Source organism: Agelaius phoeniceus, chromosome 3 (genome assembly GCF_051311805.1).
Source record: "Agelaius phoeniceus isolate bAgePho1 chromosome 3, bAgePho1.hap1, whole genome shotgun sequence".
Lineage (NCBI taxonomy): Eukaryota > Metazoa > Chordata > Aves > Passeriformes > Icteridae > Agelaius > Agelaius phoeniceus.
The window spans coordinates 44,435,114-44,462,183 of record NC_135267.1 but is presented as its reverse complement, the minus strand read 5'-3'; the positions used below and the strand labels follow the sequence as shown (position 1 = coordinate 44,462,183).

At 44.4% G+C, this 27,070-nt stretch overlaps 2 protein-coding genes across 13 annotated transcripts in view; one reads left to right on the top strand and one right to left on the bottom strand.

Annotated features, from left to right (window-relative positions):
* ITSN2 (intersectin 2) overlaps positions 1-12,131 on the top strand; it is an 80,642-nt gene extending 68,511 nt beyond the window's left edge. For all 8 annotated transcript variants that reach the window (XM_077175136.1, XM_077175141.1, XM_077175139.1 and 5 more), the window contains 11 exons: positions 3,468-3,589; positions 4,442-4,548; positions 5,160-5,343; positions 5,924-6,022; positions 6,172-6,339; positions 7,182-7,394; positions 8,118-8,239; positions 8,780-8,862; positions 9,007-9,090; positions 9,383-9,556; positions 10,660-12,131. In XM_077175136.1, the coding sequence (XP_077031251.1) occupies positions 3,468-3,589; positions 4,442-4,548; positions 5,160-5,343; positions 5,924-6,022; positions 6,172-6,339; positions 7,182-7,394; positions 8,118-8,239; positions 8,780-8,862; positions 9,007-9,090; positions 9,383-9,556; positions 10,660-10,817 (1,514 nt within the window). In that variant the 3' untranslated portion in view covers positions 10,818-12,131. The remainder of the gene's footprint in view (positions 1-3,467; positions 3,590-4,441; positions 4,549-5,159; positions 5,344-5,923; positions 6,023-6,171; positions 6,340-7,181; positions 7,395-8,117; positions 8,240-8,779; positions 8,863-9,006; positions 9,091-9,382; positions 9,557-10,659) is intronic.
* FAM228B (family with sequence similarity 228 member B) overlaps positions 1-22,395 on the bottom strand; it is a 50,978-nt gene extending 28,583 nt beyond the window's left edge. Inside the window, exons 1-7 of one of the 5 annotated variants that reach the window (XM_077175144.1) lie at positions 22,095-22,395; positions 19,238-19,342; positions 16,821-16,892; positions 15,968-16,165; positions 13,805-13,884; positions 12,675-12,753; positions 4,542-4,710 (exon numbers count right to left, since the gene is read on the bottom strand). In XM_077175144.1, the coding sequence (XP_077031259.1) occupies positions 12,690-12,753; positions 13,805-13,884; positions 15,968-16,165; positions 16,821-16,892; positions 19,238-19,330 (507 nt within the window). In that variant the 5' untranslated portion in view covers positions 19,331-19,342; positions 22,095-22,395 and the 3' untranslated portion in view covers positions 4,542-4,710; positions 12,675-12,689. Of the gene's footprint in view, positions 1-4,541; positions 4,711-11,658; positions 12,754-13,796; positions 13,885-15,967; positions 16,166-16,820; positions 16,893-19,237; positions 19,343-22,094 lie in introns of those variants that run through there. The other 4 variants (XM_077175143.1, XM_077175146.1, XM_077175145.1 and 1 more) reach the window with 4 other exon arrangements.
* Positions 22,396-27,070: the final 4,675 nt, after the last annotated feature.

Sequence of the window (27,070 nt, the reverse complement as noted above, 5' to 3'; positions counted from 1 at the left end):
ATCCCTAAATAGTCTTCATTGGTCACCCAATGCCTCTGGTGTAGCTACATCCTTCCAGATGAGTGCCTGAGCTCCTCTTGGAGGGTTGAGATGTCTTTTCAGAGCTGTCACTTTTAATGGCTTTTTTTCCCCTGTCCATTGAGTGGGGAAGTCTGTTGGGGAAATAGTGATATATGTTGTTCATCTGTCTTTCACTGGAGGATTTCCTTTCTTCAGAAACTGTCCCTCTTCCCCTTGAGTGGGCTCATACCAAAAGAGTCAGTAATTGGAAAGGTTTTCTCCCCCTGGCCCCCATGTTTTTCAGGGCTTTGAATCTCCTGCAGAAGAGAGCAACTTTTCACTTTGAAATTCAGTAGTTTTTCATGCAGGAGTAGTTATGTTAGTAGGAGAAAATGCTCCTTTTGCAGGTATATTTGGAAAGTATAATTTTGAATACAACTTCAGAGACTGGGATTTCCTGTTTATAAACTCTCCAGGTTGTTTTACCCTGGCAGCTGCTTCCTCAGCTCAGAGAGAAGGATTTAGCCCTGAGGGCACCACAGTCAGTGTAGGCATCTCTCTGTTGCTGTGCCCTGAGTTTCCAAGGTTCCAGGCACCCCCTGGTCACTCTGGTGAATGTTCTGGACAGAGAGCTGGGCAGGCTGTGCCTCGGGCTGGCTGAAAGCCTGGCATTGCCTGGGAGAGGCAGGCTGGCTTCCCCTCCAGGGAGCAGGTATCCCTCTTGGTCAGCAGAGCAGGTGAGGAGCTGCAATTCCTTGCTGCAGACACTCCCAGAAATCCCACTGCTCTTCCTGAGCTGCCTGGGGAGTTTGGGATGAAGCTTCACCAGAGGGAAGCCAAGCCAAGAATTTTCTGCTGCCAAACAAGGCAGTTTTACTGCTTCCATGCACATTCCTGGCTGTTAAACCAGCAGAAAACTGCTTTCTTTTACTCCCCTTGGGACTTGTTTGTTGCCAGTAGGAAATCAGATAAGTGCAAGAATTGATGCAAGGAAAGGAGGGAACAGCAATGTGGGAGGAGAAGAGGTGGAGATGTAGCTCCACCATTTGAGCATCAGTGAGCCTGTGGGTTGCTGTGACCACTTAGGAAAAACATTGGCAAATGCACTCGTTGGGCTGGTTTATTCTTCTTTTAGTTTTTGTTTTTCCCTTCAGACTCAAATGCCTGAATTCACCCTCTAAAATCAAATATGGGGATTGCATAATGTGTTTTTATGCCAGTATCATCAGACCTATCCAAATTAGGAGTGTTTTCACTAGTAAACACTAGTGTTTAAATAAAATTATATAAAGTTTTAAATAGAAAGTTGCATTCATCCCAGAAGCAGACAGTCCAAACACAAGGTTTGCACAGGAGCCAGTTAAAGTAACTGAATTTTTGCATCTGATAACAAATTGATAAACCAAATCTAATTTAATGCATAAAAAGGGCCCATTTTTCTCCTAGGCTTGGCCCCAACTTTCAGTGGTCAGCATGAGACAGACCCAAGGCCCAGCATGTGGGTTGTTCCAGCAGCTGGGACAAGCCAACAGGAGCTTCAGTCCATCCCTGCTTCTGTCACAGGAGTGCACCTTGCAGTAGGAAAGGAAGCCACTGGCCAGAGCTGAGACTTCCAAATCTGGCCAGTTAATGTCTGGTTACTGTGCAAGCCCGTGGATTGTCCTGAAATTTTATGTCTTAGTAAACAGGTGGGTTTAACCTCAGTCCTGTACAGACTGAAGAGAGACACAAGAATCCAGAAGTAGAACATTGGCCACAGACTGCCTCAATGGACTAAGACATCAAGCTTTGCAGGAATCACTTTTATCTGTAACTTCACTCCTTTTTCTCATCTAATTTTGCCCTGGTTGTAGCTTTGGGGATAACTAAGGCCAGAAGGAGCATTCTCTGTGATCAAAAGAGCTGCAATCCCTCATTCCTTCTTAAAAAGTGGTGTTTTTTCAAACCTTGTCAGAAAGCTTAAGATCTGTGATCCTCCTTAGGGTGCAGAACTGAAAAGTCCTGATTTTGAATCTAGTTGTCGTCTTTGCTGCTGTTTTACTTTTGTGCTGTTCAAAGGGTTTCCTTGTTATGGTGTCCTAAAATTTCACTTTGCAAGAGTTTCTCTACTGCTGACAGTTGCTCTTTCAGAGCACCTTGATGCTGGTGTAGCTGGAAGCTCAGGAGCCTGTGAGGTTCCCATTAGGCCACTGTCACATCAAGTCCAGCCTAATGTTTAGTGTTACTTGGTTTCTTTCCCTCAAATTTACTACTAACTCACCTTCCCATGAGCAGACCTATACCTTGGCAGTGAATAGTCACATCCCTATGTGCCAGGAGTTTCAGGGTGCCAAGGGAGACACAGCCCTTCCTGCTGTAGATCATTGTGCCTTTCACAACTCCTGTGACCCTTCATGGAGTATTGTTCCTCTAGAAGTGCCGGATCAAAGTGAGTCCCTGCGATGTCCTTTCTGCTGTCCTGCCAAACCCACAGTTCACCTGGTATTGCAGTCTGATGCCATCACACCCAGGGATAGACGGATGTTCTCAAACACTCTGTAATTGTTCCTTCTTTTTCTTTCCCCCCCCTGCTGCTTCGCAATATTCTGCTGTGTGATGGCTGACAGAGGGATCAGATTGACTTTCTGTGCTCTTCTTTACCCAGCTAAACACATTCACCACTCTGGTTTACCAGTTTTTGGTTTGGTTTTGGTTCAAAGTTTGAACACTGTTGTCTTGTTTACTAACATCCAGTAGAGATAGAGTCGTGTGAAGCTGCAGGGTTTGCATGTTCTGACATGGGGTTTGTGACACTGACTGTCAGTGTGTTCCTGTGCATGATTTTGATCCTTCATCCTTGATGCATGAAAATAATTCAATATATTTCCAACTCATTTTGAAAAAAAAAAGCTGTGCAGCTGTGAGTTACACAACTACAATGTTGTGTACAGCTTTACAAATTTGTAGTGGTGGTTTGTATCATAAATTAATAAGTAAGGCAGAGAACTTCAGAAATGGGGTGGGGATTAAAGGTGCTATGTCTTAAGTCAGGACCAGCCACATTTTCTGTGACTTCATCTCACAAAAGGCACTTAGAATCATAGAATCATTAAGGTTGGAAAAGACCTTTAAGATCATCAAGTCCAAAAAGACATTGCTCAAGGTAAGAGAAAATCACAGTTTCAAATCAGTGTGGCAGAAGAGATGAGAAAAGTCATGAGACAAATGGAGTGGCAAGACATCAGGAACTCTTATTCTGCATCACAGTACAAGAAGTGTTCAAAGAAATAAAAAGGTGATAGACTGAAAAGTGACACAAAGAAGGGAGGGGGTCGATTGCTACATCACTTGATTTTGAAACCCACTGAGAGGGTTTAACAGTGCCTGTATAGTCTGAGTCATAGACTGCTGAATGCTGGTGCAATTTTGTTAATTTATCAGATTTAATGCCTTGAGTGGGATCTGAACTCCTGACTTACTTCCTGCAGGGTGTGCTGATCTCCAGAGCCTTGACACCATGCAGCCCATGGAAAGGAAAAGGCAGGGCTACATTCACGAGCTCATTCAGACAGAAGAAAGATACATGGACGATCTGCAGCTCGTCGTAGAGGTGAGATGTCTTGGATGGGAAAGTGCATTTGGCAAAAGAACACCTCTATACTGAGTAATAACAATGAAGGGATTCTTATGAATTGTGAGATGATGGAGGAAGAAAGGTGTGTGTGCACCTCCCTTTCCAGTGAATGATATGTGGTGGCTCATCAGGCAAAGACACAATTTTGTGAAACCTATCAACTTACAAACACCTTCCTCTTTTCCAAATCCTGTGTTTAGGTGTTCAGGCTCAGTAAAAAGATGATGGGCTGGGGCCAGGTGTTGAGCAGAGCTGCCCAGAGCTGTAGAAGCACCATAAAAGCTTTTCATGTGCCTTCTCCCCCGTCTTATTTCTGGAAGCAAGACCACCTCCCTCAGCTGGGCAGCATTAAGTGCTCTTGGGCGTCCAACCTGACCTCTCTGTACAGAACAGTGGTGTGGTGAAGTGTGGCAGATGTTAAATAGTCGAGTCACAGGGGTGTTCTGCTCCCCAGAGATGAGGTGCTGAGGGCCCCTGAGAGCAGCTGTGGTTCTGCCCACAGGGTGACCCTGAGTGCTCTGGGTCAGGGGAGGGGAGCAGTGCCTGAGTGTAATTTGTGCAGTGACTGACCCTGAAATCACAGGAATGCTCTTCTGCTGAGCTGCCAGCCTGCAGGTCCCAGTGCTTGTCCTCACTTTGCAAGTGCTGGTGCCAGTATCAGAATGGGGTCACACGCTCAGGGGAAACAGCTGTCACAAGTGCTAGTAAGAAATTGCTGTTAACTGCTGAGAAATTAGACACTGAGCATTCAGAAAAAGTCACTGCTGGGCTAAGTAAGAGGCTGAGCTGTTTCTAATCTCTGAAGAATTGCTCATTTTTTGGCTGCAGGTTTTCCAAAAACCAATGGCTGATTCAGGCTGTCTCACAGAAGGAGAAATGGGGCTGATCTTTGTTAACTGGAAGGAACTCATCATGTCAAATACAAAGTTACTGAAGTGAGTACTTACCTGCAGTCTTACATTTTCCTTTTCATTATTCTGTTATTCTTTCCTCAGGAAATTCACTAGGTTTACAGTCAATATTCTGTTCTTGCTGATTATTTCCTGTGGATGCTTGCATCAGAACAGCTGAATGCAGTCAGACTGCTTCAAAAGGAGCTATAATAAGAGAGAGGGAGAAATCAACAGCAAGAACAGATGTACATTTGCTGTAATATCTTAGTAACAGGCCCTACACAAAAGTAGGGAGCTTTTCTTCCCAGTTTTCTGCAAAGCAACCTTTTATTCTCTAAAAATAATGTTTAGAAAGATACAGTGGCTAGTAATTCACTCAATGGGATGCTGGTTGAATGTAGAGATTGATGCTGATTGTCCCAGAAACCTCAAAGAAGAGTCCCAGTCCCCCAGACCCCATCAGGGAGATTGTTCAGCTCAGGGTGTTGTGTCAGGGTGACTTCCTGGGGTTTCAGGCAGGACCCCGGCACCTCCTGGAAGTGCCTGTGCTGTGTAAGGAAATTCACCTGCCAGGTTTGTGTCCTTTCAGAGGTGGATCTGTAAGGTTGTGACTTGGCAGCAGAGTTGGATGCTGATCTCTTTCCTGTCTGCAGAGCCTTGCGGGTGCGTAAGAAAACGGGAGGCGAGAAGATGCCGGTGCAGATGATCGGGGACATCCTGGCAGCAGAGCTGTCCCACATGCAGGCCTACATCCGCTTCTGCAGCTGCCAGCTCAACGGAGCGGCCCTGCTGCAGCAGAAAACTGACGAAGATGCTGATTTCAAAGACTACTTAAAGGTATCTTATTCAGTGGCTTTTGTGCCCTTTCTTTTCCACAATGACAGGAGCTTGTCTAACCAGCATCAACTACATCAAAATAAGCCAGAAGAGTAAAATCCTGCAAAAATAGCTAAGAGGCTTCCAAGGTGTATTTACATGGTGACCATAGCTAACACTGTGTGTGCTCTTTATTTATAACACTGTCTTTCCCTCTAGCTAATTTACTTAGGCCATAAAAGGAAAATTGCCAGAACAGTTGACATCAGGCATTTGTTTCTTTCATTGCTTTGCTCTTCTTCAATCTGAGTGGAGCCTGTGGTATCAAAATAAAAGCTGGAACAGTTTTGAATGTAAGGATTCTGCATGAGCAATGACCCTGTGATTTATCCTGGCAAAGCATCTGGGTGCAATAACACTGCCAGCTTTCCTGCTTGTTCTAGATACATGTAGTGTTCACTTACTGAAAAAATCCGAGATCTCTTGGAATGCCTGGAAAAATGAATCTGCTCAGAGAATTTTCAGTATTCAGTGCCAGTGATGCAACTATTTTCTGATGACTAATGCAATGTCTCTGCTAAATCTCTGGGTTGCACCACAGAAACTTGCCCTGGACCCTCGCTGCAAAGGAATGCCGCTCTCCAGCTTCCTCCTGAAACCCATGCAAAGGATAACGCGCTACCCCCTGCTCATAAAGAGTGTGAGTACCCCAATGAGGTTTTGTAGGTGAACGCTTTGAATTTGATCTCCGTAGCAAAAGCCAAGATAAAGGCTTGTCTTTATGAGGATTTCTCTGACAGGCTTACCTCTGTTTTTATCTTGCTTTCTCCCCTCTTTGATCCACACCAGATTCTAGAGAACACTGCAGAAAACCACCCGGACCACAGTAACCTCCGGCTCGCCCTGGAGCGTGCGGAGGAGTTGTGCTCCCAGGTGAACGAGGGCGTGCGTGAGAAGGAGAACTCAGACAGGCTGGAATGGATCCAGGCCCACGTCCAGTGTGAAGGCCTTGCTGAGGTACCTGCACTGATGCCCTGCAGGGCTGGGGCCTTTCAGAGTCATTTCAGCAAGGCTGGGGAGGGAATGGGAGTCCTTGCTGACAGCCCTTATTGGAACATGATCCACTGCTGAGCTCTAGGCAGGGAAGCATTTATTGAATTCTACTCACAGCCATAATGTGAGGAACCATTGTTTTTACATGGCTATAGTGGCAGAGAAATGTTGATTTATCAGCTTAAAAACTGGTACCATTTAGACCATTAAACAGACAGAAATAACTCTTCTCTCTGAACTCCTGATCATGCTGCCACTGGGCTAAGTCAGGTCTTACTATGGAGGATTTCACTTAGTGTGTGTTTCCCAGGGTTTTCCTTCAAGCAGGCAGGGAACAGCTGCCCTCAGATCTGCAAGGATATGTGGTGTTCAGGCTCCTGTACCTTTCAGGACAGCCTTCAAACTGAGGTATATGTGACAGTTCTCCACTGCATAAGGAACCAGGGCTTGACAGACCCAGGTCTGTCCTGTTCCATCACCTAATCACCTGTAAGAGGTGACCTGACTGCAGCCTGTGCAGCCTGTTCTTAAACACAGCTTCTGGACAACACAGAAGGGGCCATGCAGTAAATGCCTCCATCTAGTCATCTCTCTGTGTGTTTTTGGTAAAGCTTAACTCTCCTCTGAGGTGGGAGTTGGGCTGTGGCCACGGCTGATCATAGAACAGTTCCCTTCTCTTCATTTAGAATGGAATTCATTAAAGAAAAGAGAAGAGCATTTTCAGCAGCCTGGTCCCCACAGTGAAGAGGAGCAGGAGCTGATGTCTGCACAGACTTGCTGCTGCTAATGGGTTTTGTCTCTTCCAGCAACCCGTGTTCAATTCCCTCACAAACTGCTTGGGACCACGGAAGCTCCTGCACAGTGGGAAGCTGTACAAGGCCAAGAGCAGCAAGGAGCTGTATGGATTCCTTTTCAATGACTTCCTGCTGCTCACCTACATGGTTAAACAGTTTGTGTCTTCCGGATCCGATAAACTGTTCAGCCCTAAATCTAACTCCCAGTTCAAAATGTACAAAATGGTGAGTGAGTCAAGGTGCTCCAAGTGTTGGTACAGTGGGTCCTCGCTTCTGATGAGGAATGCTGCTCTCCACTGGGATTAGCTGTGTGGCCCCTTTTGCTGTCACATGGGCACATTCTGGCAAACAACTTGCACAAATGACGTTTGGCTTAGTACCTGGAAAAGGACAGACTTCTGCATCTTGGTTTAACTAACACTTCCATCCACTCTGGGGGGAAGAGGCAGAAGTAACATCATGTCTGAACAGCTGAGTGGGATGTTCAGAAGCAGGAGCCTTGACTTCAGTTTGCACAGGTTCCTGAATCTACAAGAAAATTCCTGTCCTTCAGAACACAGTAGAAGATGCAAAATTTTAATCTCTCTGCCCACACAGTGTGTGTTCTCAAGATTCTGAGACTGAAGACATAAGCTTAAGTATCAGGGCTGCTTTCCCACAGAGAACCTGAGATTCCTGGATTTCCAAGCTCCACACTGCAGCTCTGCTTGCACACTCCTTCCCCTTTCACAAAGCTCTTTGCCTAGGAAAGCAGAATGGGGTGAATTGCCAGAGAAATTTTTCTCTCAGCCCTTTCTTGCATCCTTTACATGGTGATGTCATTGTTTTTCCTGTGTCCTAAGACTTGCATCTTCCCTACAGTAAAACAGTGTATTTAAACATGCATATAGAGTTTCTGCCTATTGTCACAGGGTAATGCTGCCACAGTGACATTTGCTTTTCTTTCAGCCGGTTTTCCTTAATGAAGTCCTTGTGAAGCTGCCCACAGACCCTTCAAGTGATGAGCCAGTTTTTCACATATCACACATTGACAGAGTTTACACACTTAAAACTGACAACATTAATGAGCGGTGAGTAGTGAAAATGCAAATCTGAGCTTAAACTTGTTCATTGATGCTGCAGGCTGTGTTTCCAATGAGCAGACACAGGGACTCTGAGCTCAGGAACAGAGCTGTCTCTTGGTCAGGAAATAAACTAACTTGACTCTCATTTGAATGAGAAGTTTTCTCTGATTTTGTTCTGCTTCTGCAGCAGCTCTTGCAGTGGCATCCAGCCACATCTGCAGCTCCTTGATGTTTCAGTTGTATTAAAGAACCGTTTAGGGCTGCAAAATCCAGCATCCCATAGGGCTCTTCCCCAGTCCTGAGCAGTCTTTAATGTGACCCAACAGTCTTTAATAAAACAGCAACTCCATGTCCATTTATTGAGGCTGATTTGGAATGTGGCATAAAATTAAGTCAAAAAACTCCATCACCTTAGTCCATGAACTGACTTGATTTGTGATGCCTCTAAAATTTAGGGAGGGGAGAATGGGGAAGGAGAGTGGGCAGAGTCACTGAAGATTTTGCTGCCTGTGGGATGACCCTGACTGTAGGGATTGCTCCCTGCAGGACTGCCTGGGTCCAGAAAATCAAAGCGGCATCGGAGCAATACATTGAAACGGAGAAGAGGAAACGTGAAAAGGCTTATCAAGGTACCCACTGAGTTCTGCATTTCCCTTTATCCACCTGGATCCAGGGGCAGGCCATTTCCTGGATGATGCCAGTGTCTCCTTCAGATCTATTGCCAGTTCTTACATTCCAACCAATCTGTTTATTTTTGACCTCTTTGTTCCCAGCTCGTTCACAAAAAACCTCAGGAATAGGACGCTTGATGGTGCAAGTGATTGAAGCAACAGAACTAAAGGCCTGTAAGCCCAATGGTAAGTGAGGGAAACAGTCTCAGAGCAGTTTTATTCCTGTAACATTTGGAAAGGTTTGCTGAGAGCAGCTGGTCATTTGGGAATCCCTGTGGCTTGTCTACAATTTCTATATGAAAGAGTCATTCTTTGGTTTCAGAGGACAGAGTGAAGAACCAGCCCTGTGCTGCTCTGGGATATAGGATTGCCTGATCCACATTATCTGGCAGCAGCATTGATGTGTGTTCAGGCAGGCTCCAGATGGAGGGGGAGGTTCTGCACTGCAGAGGGGTTTCACTCCCTGTTCTGTGTTTAGGGAAGAGCAACCCATACTGTGAGATCAGCATGGGCTCACAGAGCTACACTACCAGGACCCTGCAGGACACCCTGAACCCCAAGTGGAACTTCAACTGCCAGTTCTTCATCAAGGATCTGTATCAGGATGTCCTGTGTATCACCATGTTTGACAGGGATCAGTTCTCACCTGATGGTAAGTGTGAGTATTTAGGCAAAGAATGCTTTTTTGTTAGCTGAGGTATCTGGTTCCTCAGCAGCAGTTTCAAGAGCCTGTAGGTCTGACTGCTGCCTGAGAAATGTTGGGTAAAAACAATGCCTCAGTACTCAGGAAGTTCAACAGCCTTCCAGAGCCAGTAACTCCAGGCAGTCAGATCTGATCCCAGTCTGGCTCCTGTGTCAGACACACAATTATTTTCTTGTCAGACTGAGGAGACAGACAAGTTGAAAGCAAAAGTTCTACTCACAATAGGTGCTCAAAAATAAGGTCCTGGGTTATATTTTCACAGCAACAGCTTGATCAGCTTTCTTGTTGCTTGGAAACTGAGCACGTTTTTGGCAGTCAGTTGCTTCTCATATTCTCTGAAAGGTTAAGTGCTTTTTCAGGGCTCTGACACACAGTCAATTATTGCAAATTTGCAGGGAACTGCCTTGACCTGAGATGCCTTGTGTGTAACCATAGCTCAGTCTTTTCTCCTGTGAGTTAATGTGAGTTTGGCTGGACAGCTGAGTCTTCTTTTTCAGTCCATGGTGAACTTTTTAATGCATACACACACAAAAGATGTCATGTAAGAAATAGTCACACAGAAAGTTCATGATTTCTGAACAGGACTGTAAACCTACTAGTAGAGGTAATTGTTGAAGATCATTCTAGTAAAAAGCATGCTATATAGGCATAATTAAAAGTTGGCTGAGCCAAAACAGTTGATTTATTTTACTGTCTTTGAGCACCTCAGCTGATTTGTAAACAAGTTCCATCACCTAACTCTGACCAGCCAGCTTTGAAACTGAAGAACACTTGAAAATGTGCTTCTGAAAGGGTATTTTCTAAGAGCGTTTTCAAAGCCCTTAGCTCAAACTGTGACATCCTAATTCCATAGCATTGTCCTCTTCTAAAAAGGCCCTTTTTTGTCACTGCTGGCTGGTTTACACAGGTCTGGGGTCCATCTGACTGGAAGCCTGGGAGCAGTGCTCTGGAACAGAGCATGTACCCCACAGCATTGCATTACCCTGCCTCACTCAGATTTTCTATGGTCAATATCTTTGCCTAATGAAATTTCTTATTCATTTGCCCGACAGATTTTTTGGGTCGCACCGAAGTTCCAGTAGCAAAAATCAGAACAGAACAAGAGAGCAAAGGCCCCACAACTAAACACTTACTGCTGCATGAGGTTCCAACAGGAGAAGTTTGGGTGCGCTTTGACCTGCAGCTCTTTGATCAGAAAACACTCCTCTAAGAACAGTTTTGTTTTATTTTATGAAGGACAACTGAAGCTAACAGCCTGAACATCTTTTGGTAGAAGATTCCTTGTCCCGTGCTGGTTATTAAGCAAGAATTCCTGCTGCTTCTGTATTTCCTCTTAGTTCCTTAGTTCTTTGCAGTGTTCCCAGTTGTTGTTGATCTATGCAAACACAAATGTTACTGTAAATACAGTACTATAGCTCAGTGCCTTTTTATTATTTTGGAATATCTTGGGTTTGGATGCCAATGTTTCCATTTTCAGGGCCATAAAAAGTATTATGTAGAAATGTGGCACCAAGCTATTTGTATATTTTACCACTTAGTCTGACAGACAGACTGAGGAATGGTTTAAGCTCAGCACTAGAATCATTCCATTTGAAATCTTAAAAGTGATATCCACTGGAATTTTCCCATCTCAGGATGATCGTTTTAACGGTTAAATGCTGAAGAAGCCTTAGCACTGGAGAAGTCTCCAATATATTGTATATTCTTTTAAGAATCAAGCATAGTTCTTTACTTGACTTTAGTTCTGCACTGGAATCAGTAACTGCTACTTGATTTTTCTTTCTGCTTCAGTTTGATTTATCGTTCTCTGCTGAGACAATGTGGTTGTCAAGAATAGCTAGGAAAAAATATTTTAAATACTGTGACCCACAACAATGTGGCAAAATACTCTTCAGCTCTTTGGGTTTTTTCCTAAGTATAAGTTATTTGTGTACATTTCCTTGGTCTTGCAGACCTCCATGTGAATCTTGAAGCTTTGACATTGCCAACATGTATATAGAGAGTAAAATATAAGTTTATTAATTTGTCTACAGATGTTTATTGATGCATAGTGATTTTAAAAAAGTATATTTTATTGTACAGGGGAATGTGAAATAATGAGAAAAACTTATAGGATTTGTTCAAGGAAAGTTTATCATAAGTTTAAAAGGTTTGTTCTGGGGAGCTGTCACCCCAATATAAAATGTAAAATGAGCTGGTTGAAATGAAAGTGAAAACTTTCTCTTGGCACCAAATCAGGGATGGTTTAAAAAAAAAGAAAGTTTGTTTATAGATATTTGTTACATTTTAACCATTCTATTTCCTCCTTTAAACTGCTTTGTTGCAGAAGCACAGCATGCAGTTCTGAGCAGCCTGTGCCCTTGTTTTCCACGGGTGCAGAAATTCCTCCTGAAGTCTGGCAGTTTCCCACCCAGTCACCATCTGTGCACCCTCCTATTACTGAGTCAACCTCTGTTACATTTAACAGTTTTCTGTGGTTCAGTATTTCTAATCCTAAATAAAACTCAACCTTGGCAACTCTTGAGAGATTGTGTCTGTACAATGGGAGTTTGGAGGACAGAGAAAATTCTGTTTCCAGGCTCTGAGCCCAGAGCTCTGGTCAGCTCCAGCAGCAGGGAGATGGGACTGGCACAGGAGAGGGTCAGGTTTGAGGGCACTGGCAGCAGCTGCTGCTCAGCACCAGCTCTGCAGAAAGCACCAGATGTTTTGTACACCACTTCCCATCTCCTCTCCCCTACTTATTTCCTGCCTTGTCAAAACACCTACGATGTATGTGAAAAGTTTGATTTATTGCTTGGACACTGCCTCCAGGAGAGAACACCCGCACTGTCTTTACTGAGTTCAGCCCAAGTTAAACCTCCTAAAATAGCAGGTTTTGGCTTGTAGAGCATTGAACTGGATCTGGCAAGAAGAGGAGCAGCATCTCAGACATTTCTTTGGCTGCTGGGTAACAACATTTCAGAACTACATGTTTAAGACAGTAAGTTTATTGCAGTTTGCCCAAAGACCTGCCTGGCCTCTTCTCACTTGCTTTGGCAGTGCATGTAACCTATTTTATAAAGGGTACCTTTGATGGCTGTGGTCAGCTGGAGCACAGGAAACATAATTGGCTCTCTCTGTCATTGTGCTGGTTGATGAGTTCCATCCTTGAAAGAGAAGGAAAAACTGTTGCCATGCTTCTGTAAAGATCAGCTGAGCTGTCAGATTATTTCCCTCTACACAGCACACACTAAGCATGCCTGGGAACTCTCCAGCCTTCCTTAGACAGGACATCTCCTCCATGCTGCCATGATGGATTTGAAATGAGGAAAACAAACCTCCCTCTGCCATTGCTACTGTGCCTCAAAAACTGGGCTTAGTATAGATCCAGACTGTGTTCCTGGTGAAAACCATGTTCAAACACTCCTGGGCTTAAATGCAGTAGGAGTGACTTAGTAAAACTAGAACACACTCCCCTAGAGCAGTGTTGTAGTGCGTTCTTATATTTTGTAACACTTTGAAGTAGTTGTTTTGTATTCCCATGTTTTTCCCAAATGGTTTATCCCAGACTGTACCCCCCCCCCTCCTCTTCCCTCTACTTGTGTTATCCCTTTCCTGGGATAAGATCTCCAAAACTCCCACCCTGGCTCTCTGCCAGTCACCTCGACATCCCAGCCCCCTACCTAGAAGTTTCGGTCCAAGTTGTCGAGTGATTAGCCAGGGGCCAAGGGTCAACCCCCCAAGTCCTGCCCCATACGCTGTTTTGTATGTCTATCCCCCCAGCACCCATCCCCCAGAGATACCTATTGGTCAGTAGGATTTTATCTATGTTGGTTTCCTCCCCCCTTTAAATGTGAACTCCGAACATCCCCCAGCGCTCTCGGCAGGAGACCCCTGGGGTATCGGAGCTCCCTCGGGACTCCTTAATAAAACCTTGGAATATCCCCTGCTGGGAGACGGCCCCTTTCCTCTTCCACCGACGTCTCGGTCGTCTCTGCTGCAGCAAAGGCAACCAGCCTGAGTGCCCTCAGCACCCTCGGGGCACAGAGAGTGTCTCCCCGCAGTCGGCCGTGGTGGGGCTACCCCCCCCACTCTCTGCCGACCCGGGTAAGGCCCAGGGACTTGAGAGGCTTGCAGAGAGACTGGGACAGAGCAGCACATCAGTTACATGCTCTGTTACCCTCCTGCTGGTCAAAGTGGGATTCCAAACCTGCTCACACCTTCCAGCAGTCTGTGCACGTCTTCTGGAAGAATGGATCATACTCTGATGGGTCATAATCATCCAAAAACACATAGCCCTGTGGGAGAAGCAGGTACTGGGTCAGGTCTCAGAAGCTGTTGGTGGTTACAGCAGTGAGAGCAGGCAGCCTGGTTGGGACAGAGCCAGGCACAGCATAACACAGCACCAGAGGTGGTTGAAATCTGTGAATTCTGTGAAAAAAGAATTCCCAATTTCATACACTGCTCCTCAGAAAGAAAGTGATTGAACTGTAACAGGAAAATTCCTCCATCCATTTTAATTTTTCACAGGCATAAATACATAACAAATGATTTCATGAAGCATCCAGAAATAATGACAGGCTAAAATGCTAATCTTAACTAGGACAGTCAAGACAAAGGAATTTTTTTTTTTTTTTTGGAAAATGTTTTTCCAGAAAAGGAATCCCTGAGAGTGCCTCTGTTTGTCAGAGCAGGGTGCTAATAACACCAAGGTTGTGAGTTTGATCCCACTCACTTAAGAGTTGGACATGATGATCCTTCTGGGTCCCTTCCAACTCAAAATATTCTGTGATGTCATCAAGACAGATATTAAAAAGAAAAGGAAAAACAGGAGTGAGTTACCCCTCACTAGCCACAGTCTTAGGCAGGTCACTGGTCTGGAAAATACCAGAGTTCCACATCTGGGTTCATGAGCTGGCTTTTCCATCTATACACTGGAATAAAGACCTGAACCTGTGGGTCTCATGGTCCAGGCCACAGCTCCATCTCATCAACAATGCTGCCACAAGTGGAGGAGAAGGCTGATAGCAGGGAAAGGAGCAAAAGAAAATGGGCAAAAAGAAGGGAGGGAAGGGAAAACACATCCAGAATTAACCACGTTAACTAACCCACACAAGTGTCTCAAGTTCTGCAACATTTATCATATGCTGCCACAATTAATGCAAACTTATGCAAATAATGTGTCCTGTAAATATGAAGGGCCTCAGCCTGCTTTTCAGACATGCTGGTGACAGACCTGACAGCACAGAGCAAGGAGAAAAGGTAGAAACTGATCACTGATGCTGCTGCTCCCCTTCAGGCAGAAGGACACATCCCAGTACATCAGCCATTGTTTCTGGAGGGCACCCAGCAAACTCCTGACCTGGCACAGCAGCTTGCAAGATGGACTGATGCAGACCCAGATATGTGCAGTACACCCAACACGGCCCAAATCCCAGGACTTCAGCAGTTGGACTGCTTCAGTTCTTTCTCATTCCATGCAGTTTAAATGCCTGGGTCTGTCACATCAGGCCTTTGAAAGAGATAGTTTGGTCCCATTAAAACAACACAGCTCCCATGGTATTTTCATTTCTGGATAAGTAGGTTGTTTACAGTCTCACAACTCCACTGTGCAGTGGTTTCCACTGACAACAACTGCCTGCTCTCATAAAGTTTGGTTTGGTTTTTTTTGTGGCAGATTACATAACTGCTTTTATTTTTCTCTTTTTTTTCATTCCTGAGATGAAGAAAGTTTACTTGTGGGATCTGATATTCAAGAGTGGTGTGAAATTAAGAGCAAAACAAAGAAAACCAACAAGTATTTTCTACAGTGACTGCAACTTGCAATTTTTGTGAATACTGAAACACACAGAACTAAAAAATCCATGAGATGGGTCTGTTACCTGCATGCAGACTTAACAAAATTGCTTGCATCTCTCTGTTCCCATATTTTTTCTTTTATGAACTTGATCAGTAGCATCCAAGGCCACAAAATCATTTCACTCATGCTGTGCCAACAGAGCTGCAGTACTGCTGTAGCTGAACTCCTGAGAATGGGGAGTGCAGCCCACACCCTGCTCACTCAGGCTTTGGTTTGAGCTGACAGAGCTCAAGGTTTTCCCACTAATTGGTCCAGCCCACAGAGGCAAACACAGCTCACCATATTCAGAACCCAGCATGTGTTCACTGCACCAAGCAATGCTGCTGTTCATAGCTGCTGATGAATGCACACAGTTGTGACATCACCATTATAGAAGTCCTTGGGAAAAGTAAGTTACAGGCAAGGTATAACTGAACTCCAGGTTAATTTACAAGCAGAAGATAACAGCTAAACCCCTGAACTTGTCCACAACCCTCTGTATACAACCCCCTCCATGACAGAAATGTGTTTCTCATTGATACCTTCTTTGTACAGTAGTTTAAATATTGAGAGAATTGTTCTTGTCTCCTTTTCCACACTTCTTTCTCTAACTGGCTGTCCATTTTGTTCTTCATTTTTTGCATAAGTGGCTCTGAAACATTCTCAAGATATTTTTTGTACAGAAGCTCTGTCTTTCTCAGATCTAGGAAATCACTGTGCTTCAAATATCTGTCCAGCTCCTTAAGTAAGAAATGGAAAATAAAAACCATATAAACTATTGATCAATAAGATTCCACATGTAAAGGTTTGCAGCTTGGCTGACCTGACTGCTCACTGCTCCAAGTCATCTATTTTCCAGCCCTTCCATCTGCTCCTCCCTCTCTCCACTTCTCACCACTTATTTCCAAGCTTGCCCTTTCAAGAGCTCTGGCATTCAGACCCTTAATTTTTGAAGTTGTAGTGCAAATTTGGCAGAAAATGACTCACTTTTTCCCATCACGTTATTGAGCAGAAATCACTGCAGAGCAGGGGGCTGCAAGCACCAGACTGTGCAAGACAGGCAGCAGAACGACCTACCCTGCAGCACTGGCAATCTGCTGTATCAGATCAGAGCAGCCCTCCTGCCCTTTGCTCACAGCACCACTGTCACAAATTACCACACCCACAGAACAAATATTAGTGCAAACAGGAAGTTCAAGTCACCTGGGATTCACATTCAGGGTTACTACTTCAGTCCTATCCAGAGTGGACTGAAAAGATTAGAAGCTCATAACTCTAAAATAGTTTTTCAAGAATACAGGCAATTAACATTTTCTCATGAATCACTGTTTAGGAACTAAAAATACTGACATGCAGGAAAACACACAGCAAATGAGAAAAGAGCACACTTCTTACCCTCACAAAATTTTCTCTGTCCAAGATGCACTGAGCAGAAGCAATGATGTCTCGGCTTTGATCAGGTGCTGCCTAACAAAACATGAAAAAAACCCACATGAGGTGAAAGCAGGACTTTAGAGCAGGAGTTAGATTTACTTTTGAATTCAAAATAATTACCAGTGTCATGATTAAAGGCACAATATACCACAACCCAGCTGGCAAATCCTTGCAAGATTTGCTCTGAACAGTTGGGTTAAGTAGCAATAGAAGAGTGTTGGAAGAGCTGGAAGGAGAACTGGAATGTACATGCTCAGGCCTCCTTGGCTGCTCCTCACCATGACCACACCACCTCCTCCTTGCCACTGTTTCTCACCTGTTCCAAACACGTGGCTCTTTAACTCCTGCACTCCAGACAAGGAGTTCAGGCAATGCAGACCAAATCTATCATTTGGGGATAGAATGCATTTTATGCATAGGATGGAATATTGGCCTGCTACTCCCTGTGCTTAATATTGATTTTTAATTCCAATTGATGGTGTAGTTTTCAGTCATGTCTGCCTTGGCCCTGCTGACCAGCTCCACACTCCTAAAGGTTTATTACACTAAGATGAGCAGAACATCACACATCAGAGCAAGCAAGGAAGAGACAAGAAGTATTAAAAATTCCACCAAAAACAAATGAGAAAGAGGAAACCTAAATTTCTGGCATGTTTCAAGACCCTTACATCCCACTATTTGAAACAACTGGTAGGTTGTATTATGCCTGATGAATTTACTTCACCTAGTCACAGATCCTTTCTAAAGTCAGCAGTACAAAGACATGGCCACCACTCCAGCTAAGAACCATCACCGGTGAACAGAAGAGCTTTCCTTCAGGATGATACACATGTGAAGGAGTTGGGTGTCCTTTGACTGAAGGAATGAAGTCCCTTCTCCCTGGAAAAGGGCAGGCCCAGGGGCAGCCTCATCACAGTGCTACTTACAGAGCAGCTACAAAGAGGACAGAGGCCCTCACTTCACCAGAAGCCACAGCAAGAAGACAAGGGATGAGAGGTACAAGTTGCATTGGCAGAGCTTTTATCTCAATGTAAGAAATAAATTTTTACAGTGAGATCAATCATTCACTGAACAACCTCCCCAGGGATGTGGTGGAGTCCCCATCACTGAAGGTTTTCAAGGTGCAATTGCACAGGGAGCTGGATACCCTCATCTGGTGTCTTTCCCATGAAAGGCTGGGCCAGACAATCTTCCAAGGTCCCTTCCAGCTTAGGCTGTTCCATAAGTCTGTGATTCTAACTAGTCACAAGCTTGTTTCAGCTTTTATGGGAAACTTTTCCACACACCAAACTGTTGCAGACATCTTTTTATGAAAATCCTTTCCTTAGGATTTTTTCCTCCTGAGAGGCATCAGGAACAAATGTAAACAATGATTATCTGCTGCTGTGGAATGCAACAGGTGCATCTGTGATTGGTCTCATGTGCTTGTTTGTAATTAATGGCCAATCACAGCACAGCTGGCTTGGACCGAGAGTCTGGGACAGCTGCCTTTGTTATTCATTCTTTTCTGTTCTTAGCCTAGCCTTCTGATGAGAACTTTTTCTTATATTCTTTTAGTATAGTTTTAATGTAATATATATAATAAAATTATAAATCAAGCCTTCTGAAATATGGAGTCAACATTCTTGTCTCTTCCCTCATTTGAAAACCCCTGTGAACACCGTCACACCAAACTGCAAGTAATTCAATAAAGCTGGCTCAAAAGGATGCAAGAGCTCAATAAAACCTGTTGAATCTGTTGCTTTTTTCATAATTCTTTGTTCTCCTTCTCCGTGACAAACATCTCTAATATTTTACTGAACTTTGAAAATAACAATTTTTCATTCTTCCCTTCATAACTTTCATTTAAATCCTCCACTCACACCTTCACACAAAAGAAGCCCTTCGTTATGTGATAGCCAATCTTTGGCAATATTTTCCTTCCCAAAATGTCTACTGAAATCAAAATTATTGGCTGTGCCACTCTGCTGGTGCTGAGGAGAACCTCTGAATAAATGTAAAAAAAGGAAAAGGTTTGCATAAAAGGACAACCTGCTTTACAAAGATCAAGTTCTCATCCAGGTTCCACAACCAAGGCACAAACTGGGATGGAATGGAAAGAATTAATACAACTGCAACACCCATTTCTGAGTGTGCTGTGGAGGGACAGACTGAAGCACAAAGCTCCTGCTCAGGGCTCACAGATGAGTTCAGGCACATGCCAGGCATGGAAGTCTGGGAGCACAGTCGGACCAGAAAACACTGTCAGGATTTCAGTGGGATTGGTGGCCAGTTCCAACACAGACCCAGTTACACATCTGGGCTCCCAGTTACACATACTGTTCTCTGTGTTGCTCACAGTAGAACCTACAGCTGAAGGAATGCTGGGGGTCACTCACCTTCCAAGGCTCTTGCTGCTTGGGTTTTCTCACAGGTTTCCCATTTGCAAATCTTTGTAGCCAGGAACCTTTTGAGTAATTCACACTACCCATGGCTGGATTAGTCTGGGAAAAACAATAAAACTGTCAAAATCCATAAAAAACTATTGTATTAACAGCAAAATCTAACTTTTCTTACAATTCCTACTGATCAGTGAAACAGATCTCTGAAGGACTTCTAACTGCTGATACCTGCAGCATTTTCCTGTCACAGTAAGTAAAACACAGAGATGAAGTACCAGGTTTACAATCAGACACTGCCCTGGTGGAACCATCTGTCCTCATCTCCACACACTATTTTATTTCAAAGAACAGTGATTGACAAATTATTTAAAAATGCCTGTCAGCTTTGGAAACACTTCAGAGTTATCAAATTTCACCTCCAGACTATTACCTCTTTCCTTTGTGCCTTTTTCAATCAGATAAAATCCATTTCAAGTAACTGCCACATCCCACTATGGCTACATTTTATTGGTTTTTAAAGTTAGTTTTACCAGATAAAGCTTATGCTGAAGTGCTAACTCAGCTCCAGTCAGAAAATTCCATCTTCTCTCTTGTATGTGCATCAGGATATGTGGCAGACAGTGCAACCACAGAGGCAAAATGCCCTTTACAGGAACCTCCATTCAAACCCCTATTTATCTCAGATTCACTGGAGACACACTGCTCCCAGGAAGCAATGGATTCACAACATTACTTAGGTAAAGAATGGAACAAAAGAAAAGCTTATTTCTGCAGAGATACTGACCCCAAGTCTTCAGACAGAGCTTTCAGTTATTAAAAAAAAATTTTAAAATCTGATATTCAATTATTTTTTGCAGTATCTAGTTATAAGAATCTGCAAAGACTCTTGGATATTCATAGGACATAACTTTTTTTTTTTTGGTAGAAGACAATGCTTAAGAGTCTATTGTGTCCAGCACTTTAGTGACAATATCTGACCCCCACCTTACCTCTCTGGAGTGCAGATTCAAATTTCTTTCTGCTTAGAGAAAGGCCATGGAAAAGTACTGGGAAAACTAGTTACTAATACAATAGGTGACAGAGTTACAAATATATTTATGAAGAATACAGAGAACATATAAAAGAAATAAAAGGCAAAACCCAAATGACATCAATCTCAGTGCCAGCTAGAAGAAAAGCAAACCTCACAGAACCAATTTCTGATACAAAATTACCAGGCAAACAGCAAGGGCTAAAGAGATTTGGGTACAGATGTGCTAAAGATCTGGCATTAGAAAAATCCAACACACCTTCCTATAAGCAATATATCCTGCCTACTTGCACAGGTGCCACAGGCTCCTGTGTCATGCCACCATTTACAGATTTCCTCCAACTCCAAGCAGTCCACCCACCTCACAAAGACAGACTGAGCACAAAGCAGAGGAGGTGCTTGGCCTCCTCAGAGAATTGGGATCCCAGGGGAGATAAAACAGAGCAAACATAGAGAATGTGCCTCTGCAGCAATCTGCCTTCAGGAACCCACAAGTGGTAAAGACTCTAGCTGCAGATTTCCCCCCACCACCAATCTTCATAATTCAAGCTTCTACTGAATCTTAATCCTTTCTTTTTCTGCTTTTTTTGTACTCTTGCTGGGAGATGTCAACCCTCCTCTCTGCAAAGGCAGGGCTCACTGATATGAGACAGCAGCTGCTTTGCAGGTCTTGAAACTACAGATTTAATCACAGGCTTAGACAGAAATAGAGTAAAGGCTTTCCAGAATCTGAGTGGATAAAACAAGCATTTAGTCAATCTAGCAGTTGCAGTCTGCAGATGCCAAATCCCATGAGCAGGTTGGCTGTCCTTTATCAGGACATTTGTTTGACTGTGCCAGATCCCTGGAAGTGTCCAAGGCCAGGTTGGATGGGGCTTGGAGCAATCTGGTCTGGGGGAAGGTGTCCCTGCCCATGGCAGGGAGTTGGAACTAGATGATCTTAAAGGTCCTTTCCAATCCAAACCATTCTGTGATGATTAAACCTGAGAACAACCTAAAAATCCTTGCTAGATAAACATGCATCCTTCCGTGCTGTCAGCAGTGCAGCTCTGTACCAGTAAGTTTTAAAGACAGGTTTCTCTTCTTTCCTCAGTAAAACAAGGTTCTTCCCCAAACACCCATCTGCTAAAATTCACACCCTCTGTGCCCAAGCACGAGGCTTTGCAGCAGCTTTGAGGAAACGCATTTTAATCACTCTGCGACAAATAAAGCACCCTCACATATGCCTCAGTCCTCTCAAAACCCCGTTCAGCCACGTGTCACCGCACGGATGTCATCGTGCACAACAAGCACAGCCGGCTGCCTGTACTGGTGCCTTGGTCCCCCCGCATCGCTTCAGGGGCAGGCGCAGAGAACGGTGAGACCGAGTGAGAACGAGTCTCCAGTGCGAGCAGGGCAGCTCTGCGAACAGAACCTTTTACACTGTGAATGCTGAGCTAACAGGTAACGCGTGCATGCCCGGAGGGGCCGGGCCTGGCCTGGCCCTGCACTTCACAGGCAGCGATGAGATAAAGGCCGGCCAAAGGGAAAGGCTAAGACCCTCTGGGCACGGCTCACCCTGCACCCTGCCAGGTGCTGAGGCGGGTCCTGCAGGCCCCAGGGAAGAGAGGGCGGCCAGCAAAGATCCACATCTACCACGCCCGTGCCTGGGTCCCTCACAGCCCCAGGAACCCTCAGGGGCGGCGACACAGGGCTACAATTGAAACCAAACCCGCCCGGCACGGCCCCGCCCCGCTGAGGGGAAAATGGCGGCGCGGCGCGCTCTGGTCGCGCCTCACATCAGTCGCACCGCCTCTCCGAGACCGAAAAAAAATAGTCCCTCACCCATCACCCACAGCCTCTCGGGATGAGGAGATGCCGCCCCAGGAGACAGGGGTCCGGCTACCCGTGGGGACAGGGCACAGAAACCTGTGGGGACAACGCTGCGGCAGCCCTGATCTCGTTCCGAAGACACACGGCGCGGCGGCACGGTCGGATCCCTCCGCGCCCGGCCGCGCAGCGTCCTACACTGCCATGGCAACTCCAACGCGCGCGCTCCCGCCGGCAAGGCTTCCCACCAATCAGAGAGGGGAGCGCGCGGTGAGCGAGCCAATCAGGAGCGAGGATGGCTCCGCCGAACCGAGCCGAACGTGGCCGAACGGGGCCGAGCCGAAGCGAGCCGGCGCAGTCCGGCTCCCTGGTTTATTATGGGAAGTTCATTAAATCGTATTACACGATTTCACACATTCCCCTGCAGTGCTGACAGTGCCACCAAATTAGAAACTGCAATCAGCCAGAGATACCATCAGATGAGAGAAATGTCAGGGCTTTTTCCCCCAGCAGTGCTGCACTGACACACAGATCTCACAATAACTGTGTGCCACGTAGAGGGGGTGTTTCCTGGAGCCCTTTATGCTTTATTTTTTAAAATATATTATTACGATTGATTTGTCAGCGCCCCAAGCATGACAAGACCCTTGTGCCCAGCCGCCTGCCATTGCCCTGGAATGGGATCCCCCGGCACAACCCGCTGTGCCCAGGGTGCTTTCATTAACCCGGCCAGGAGCTTGTGACAGCAGCGTGTCAGAGTCAAATCCCTGATATCAGTCTGGAAAGAAAGACCCCCATCCTCCTGGATCCCCCACACTCTTAGTCTCTATGTTATTAATTTTGTCATTTTTATCCACTGTCATTGTCTGCCAGTACCCTTGAAGGACTCAGGCTGAGCAATTTAAGAAATAACACACTTTATTAACAAATACACTGATCACAGAAGACTGTCACAGAGTCGAGGCAGAGATTGCCACTGACAGTGCACTGACTGCAAGAACAAGTTTGAAGAGATGCACAGGCTCTGATCACCAGTGAAAGTTTGAGATAATCAATGTGTACAGAGTAGGGATCCTACCCAACAGCTGTGCCCACAGGGGAAAAGCCAAGATCAGCCCATCAACCCATCTCAGAAGTTATGTGGAGTCTTTCCTAACTTGTCCCCCTCTTAACTCACTGTTAGACTATTTCTTTACACTTAGGTGAAGCTTGGGTGACTCTAGGCAAACATACTTTTGTTCTCGATTGGTGCAAAATTCCCTCACTTTGCTCTCAAAGACATAGTTAATAAAATAGAGAGTGTGTGCTCAGGAAGGGGTGGTCACACTTCGGGTGGGTAATTTTGGGATGGAGGTATGTCACATCTTCACAATGAGAGTACAAAGTGGGGTTCATCTGAGGAGAGCGATTTCCCCACAGCTGCTGACTGAGGAAGAGGACATCTCCTCCATTGTGTGCCTGGCAGCTGCTGTGTGGTTTGTCAGCTATGAGGTACCACAGAGTTCCCATTCCTGCAGGGATCACAACAGAGCCTGGCCATGGAGTCTCCATCCTGCTCCACCTTCCATTTCATCCCTCCTCAGCATTTTCTTCAGGCTGCAGCAGGTGTTGCATGGGGAATTATCATGGAATTAATTCTATGCTTGCCAACTGCATTCCCTCCTTGAAATAGCAACTGCATTTTACCCTAAAATTTCCTAATGTTACAGCTTCTGTCGGAATGGGATTATAACTTTAGCCTCAAGATTTTCCCCCAGATGTCTCTAATTTTCCCCCATTTTCCCACTTAATCAGCCCCATGACTGTAGTCACTCAAGCTTCCCAATATCCAAATGGAGTTCAAGAGTGTTTCAAGCATTTGCATTGCATGGATTATCTGATGTTTGTAGGGGTGGCCAATAGGCTAATTGCCTCATAATAATACAAACTTTAACATATAATACCTTTATCAAGACAGAAAGAAAAAGGGTTAATATTAATACAACAAATTTCTGTAGCAGTTGGTGATCATCTGAAGAGGGTATTCCACCACCACTGTTCTGCATCTTTCTTGACTGGTTCCAAAACATTATCTATTTTCTCCACGTCGTGATGGACAAGGACCAGAGTCCTTTGTCCATTTTCTTGAGCTTGTTTCAGCAATTGTTTTGAGTCTTCATGTTGTAGCAGTTTCCTGCTCAAGGTGAGATTCATTCCAATAGGTGTGGGCAGCAGGTCTGGAACCAGCATTTAGTTAAACTGGAACAACTGGTAAGATGTGACAGGAGCTGAGTGAATAAAACCACATCCCATAATTTCAATGAACTTACAAACACAAATATTTGAGTGATTACTTGTAGCTACACTATATAAGAGTTACCATGGAATCACAAAGAATTCTCATGCTTCTGTCACCAATTTGTACAATTGAAAACATTTTAAGGGATTTCCCTGGGATGTGTCTCAAAATGACAAACATTTTTGTTCAGTGCCAAGACAAATGTCTTAAGCTTTGTGTTACTTTCACAAATGACTCCTTGTTGTTCTTGCACAATGACATCAATGCCTTGCCATTTTTTTCCATCTTTTTGGGCCCATACTCTCTGCTCCCAGAGTATAGTCCCACTGTGACTGAACCCTCACAAAATGATTGGGTACATAATACACACCCAAGCATTGTGGACAGTCAACACAAAAGCTGTGGTTGTGCTGTCAATGGCATCATAGGTTAAACTGACTAAATAGCACCAGAATTGGAATTTCTCTCCAAACTCAATCACATTATCCTCCCAAAGCGCTTTTAGAATTTTAGTGGGTAAGGTACCTTCCTCTTATAATTGCAGCTGTCATCAATTGCATCCACAGTTGGGCTTGGACACAAGAAAGACCACACAAACATTGTTTTAGAGTACACCAAATGCACCTATGATCAGCTGGTGTTCTTTCACCCTCCTGCTGAATTAACATTTCTAATAGAAGCCACTGCTTAGTTGCCAGAGCCAAAATGGAAGATTGTGGCAGGTGTTTCAATTTGTTCAGGACACCAGTTATCATGAGTAGTTTGTTCATTAATCCCTCAGAGTCTCAGCTATTTTGAACTCCCAGTCCTCTTTCCAAGATACCCAGCACATGAAAATTTTGCCCACTTTTGGGGAAAGGGGGCTCATTTATGCAGCCATGCTGTCCATTCTGCATAAGAGGTCTTCAAGAATGGGGAACTGGTTGGATTGTAGAAACATTATTTTGCTTCATCAATTCAACTTGTTTGGAGATTGTGGCAGGTCAAACAACAGTTGTTGTTGACCTATATTTTTTATCACATATGGTCCAATATCAGAGACTTCTCCAACTTCTCCCCTTTCTGTATGTTTAGGTGGAGCTTGAGTGGTTCCAGTCATACAGCAAGGGGTGGTTGTACCTCAGGGTGGGTAACTTTGGGATGGAAATGTGTCACAGCATTTCATCTCAGCTAACCTTGGGATGGGGGTGTGCTCAGTGTTACACCTGAGGAGAGTAATTACACAGCAGCAAGATGTCTTCTCCTATCTCCCTTAGTTTGTTGGAAATGATGCAACTATTTTTTCTTTTTTCTTTTTTTTTGTTGTTAATGTAACTTTAGTCAGGGTTTGTTTGGTTCACCTTTGCCCATGGGGAGGGGAATTGGAAGTTTCTCTCCAAAAGACTCTGTTCACCAGGCAAAGCCTGATGAAGCCTTAAAATCTACAGACTAAGAGTAGCCAGAAGACACAGAGGAGATAAATGAGCATTAATGAGCATCACCCTCTGGGGCAGTTGGAGACACCTGGTCTGGGAAAAGATTGATGAGACCCAAAGAATGAGGTCCTAATTAATGTCAAAGGTGAAGGAATCAATAACCAATAGGATATCAAACACTAAGAATTGTCTAATTTAAGACCAATGAACATGAATTTCTTTGGGGTTTGTATGTATAAATATGTGAAAAGTCTAGTAAAGAACCATATGTGATGGAATGATTTTCACTGTACAACCCAGGCATGTGTGAATGAAATAATTTCTACTGCACATCCTGGCCAAAATAACATCCTGGCCAGAAAAAACTAATGCCTCGATTTTCCAACACTGAAAAGATTTTGTTGGAGAGTTTCTGTCTTCCCCATAGTTTCAGTGATAATGTGACCATAACTTTAGCCTCAAGATACTTCTCAGTTTTCTTTAATTTCCTCCCAGTAATTTTCCCACATTGTGCTAGAACTGATTACTTATTTAAAAAGAAAATAATTTTTTGTTTGGGTCAAGCCCAGCCCAGAAAAAAAGCCTCAGCTCCCTCTTAGTGCTCTGATCTAATGGTTGTAGCAAGTTTTATCTCATTTCTTAGTGTTTTCACTGTGGACTGTTTCCTCAGCAAGATGAAAATTTAATGCCAGGAGAAAAAAATCAGCAATACTTACACTATAAAAATGTAACTGGACTTTTATGGCCTTTCTGGGAAAGAGGACCAGTTTCCTGCTGGTCAATTCTGATGCCGTTGTTGTTATTGTTATTTTGCTTATCTGAGGCCTTACATTTCTTCTGCTGAAACTCCTGAATTTCACATGGAGGAAAGTATGTTTTCCAATATGAAGGGGAGGGGGAATGAACATTTATACATCTATCTTTTTACAGAACAGAATGAAAATGAACCAACTTCAGGCTTTGCTGAGTGACAGCCTTGCCAGCACAAAAAGCATGTAGAAAATGCAGTTATCATTGGTATAAAGACAAGTCTCTGCATCGACCTTTGGCTTTATTGTGAGAGATCAAGAGCTCCCTGGGAAGTGACAGCAGAGGTGGAAACTCTGTGAAATCAGAGCATAAAGCAGAAATAATGGCAGGGAGCACAGCACTCTACTAAATCCATTTGTTCTCTCAGCCTCAGAGCCCATTGCCAGGGTACAGCTCAGCTGACTTGCAGGGTGATTGCTAATTTCACATCTTTGATTTTTTTGGAGCAAAGACACCATTTAAGTGGCATTTTGAAGGAGACCTTTTTA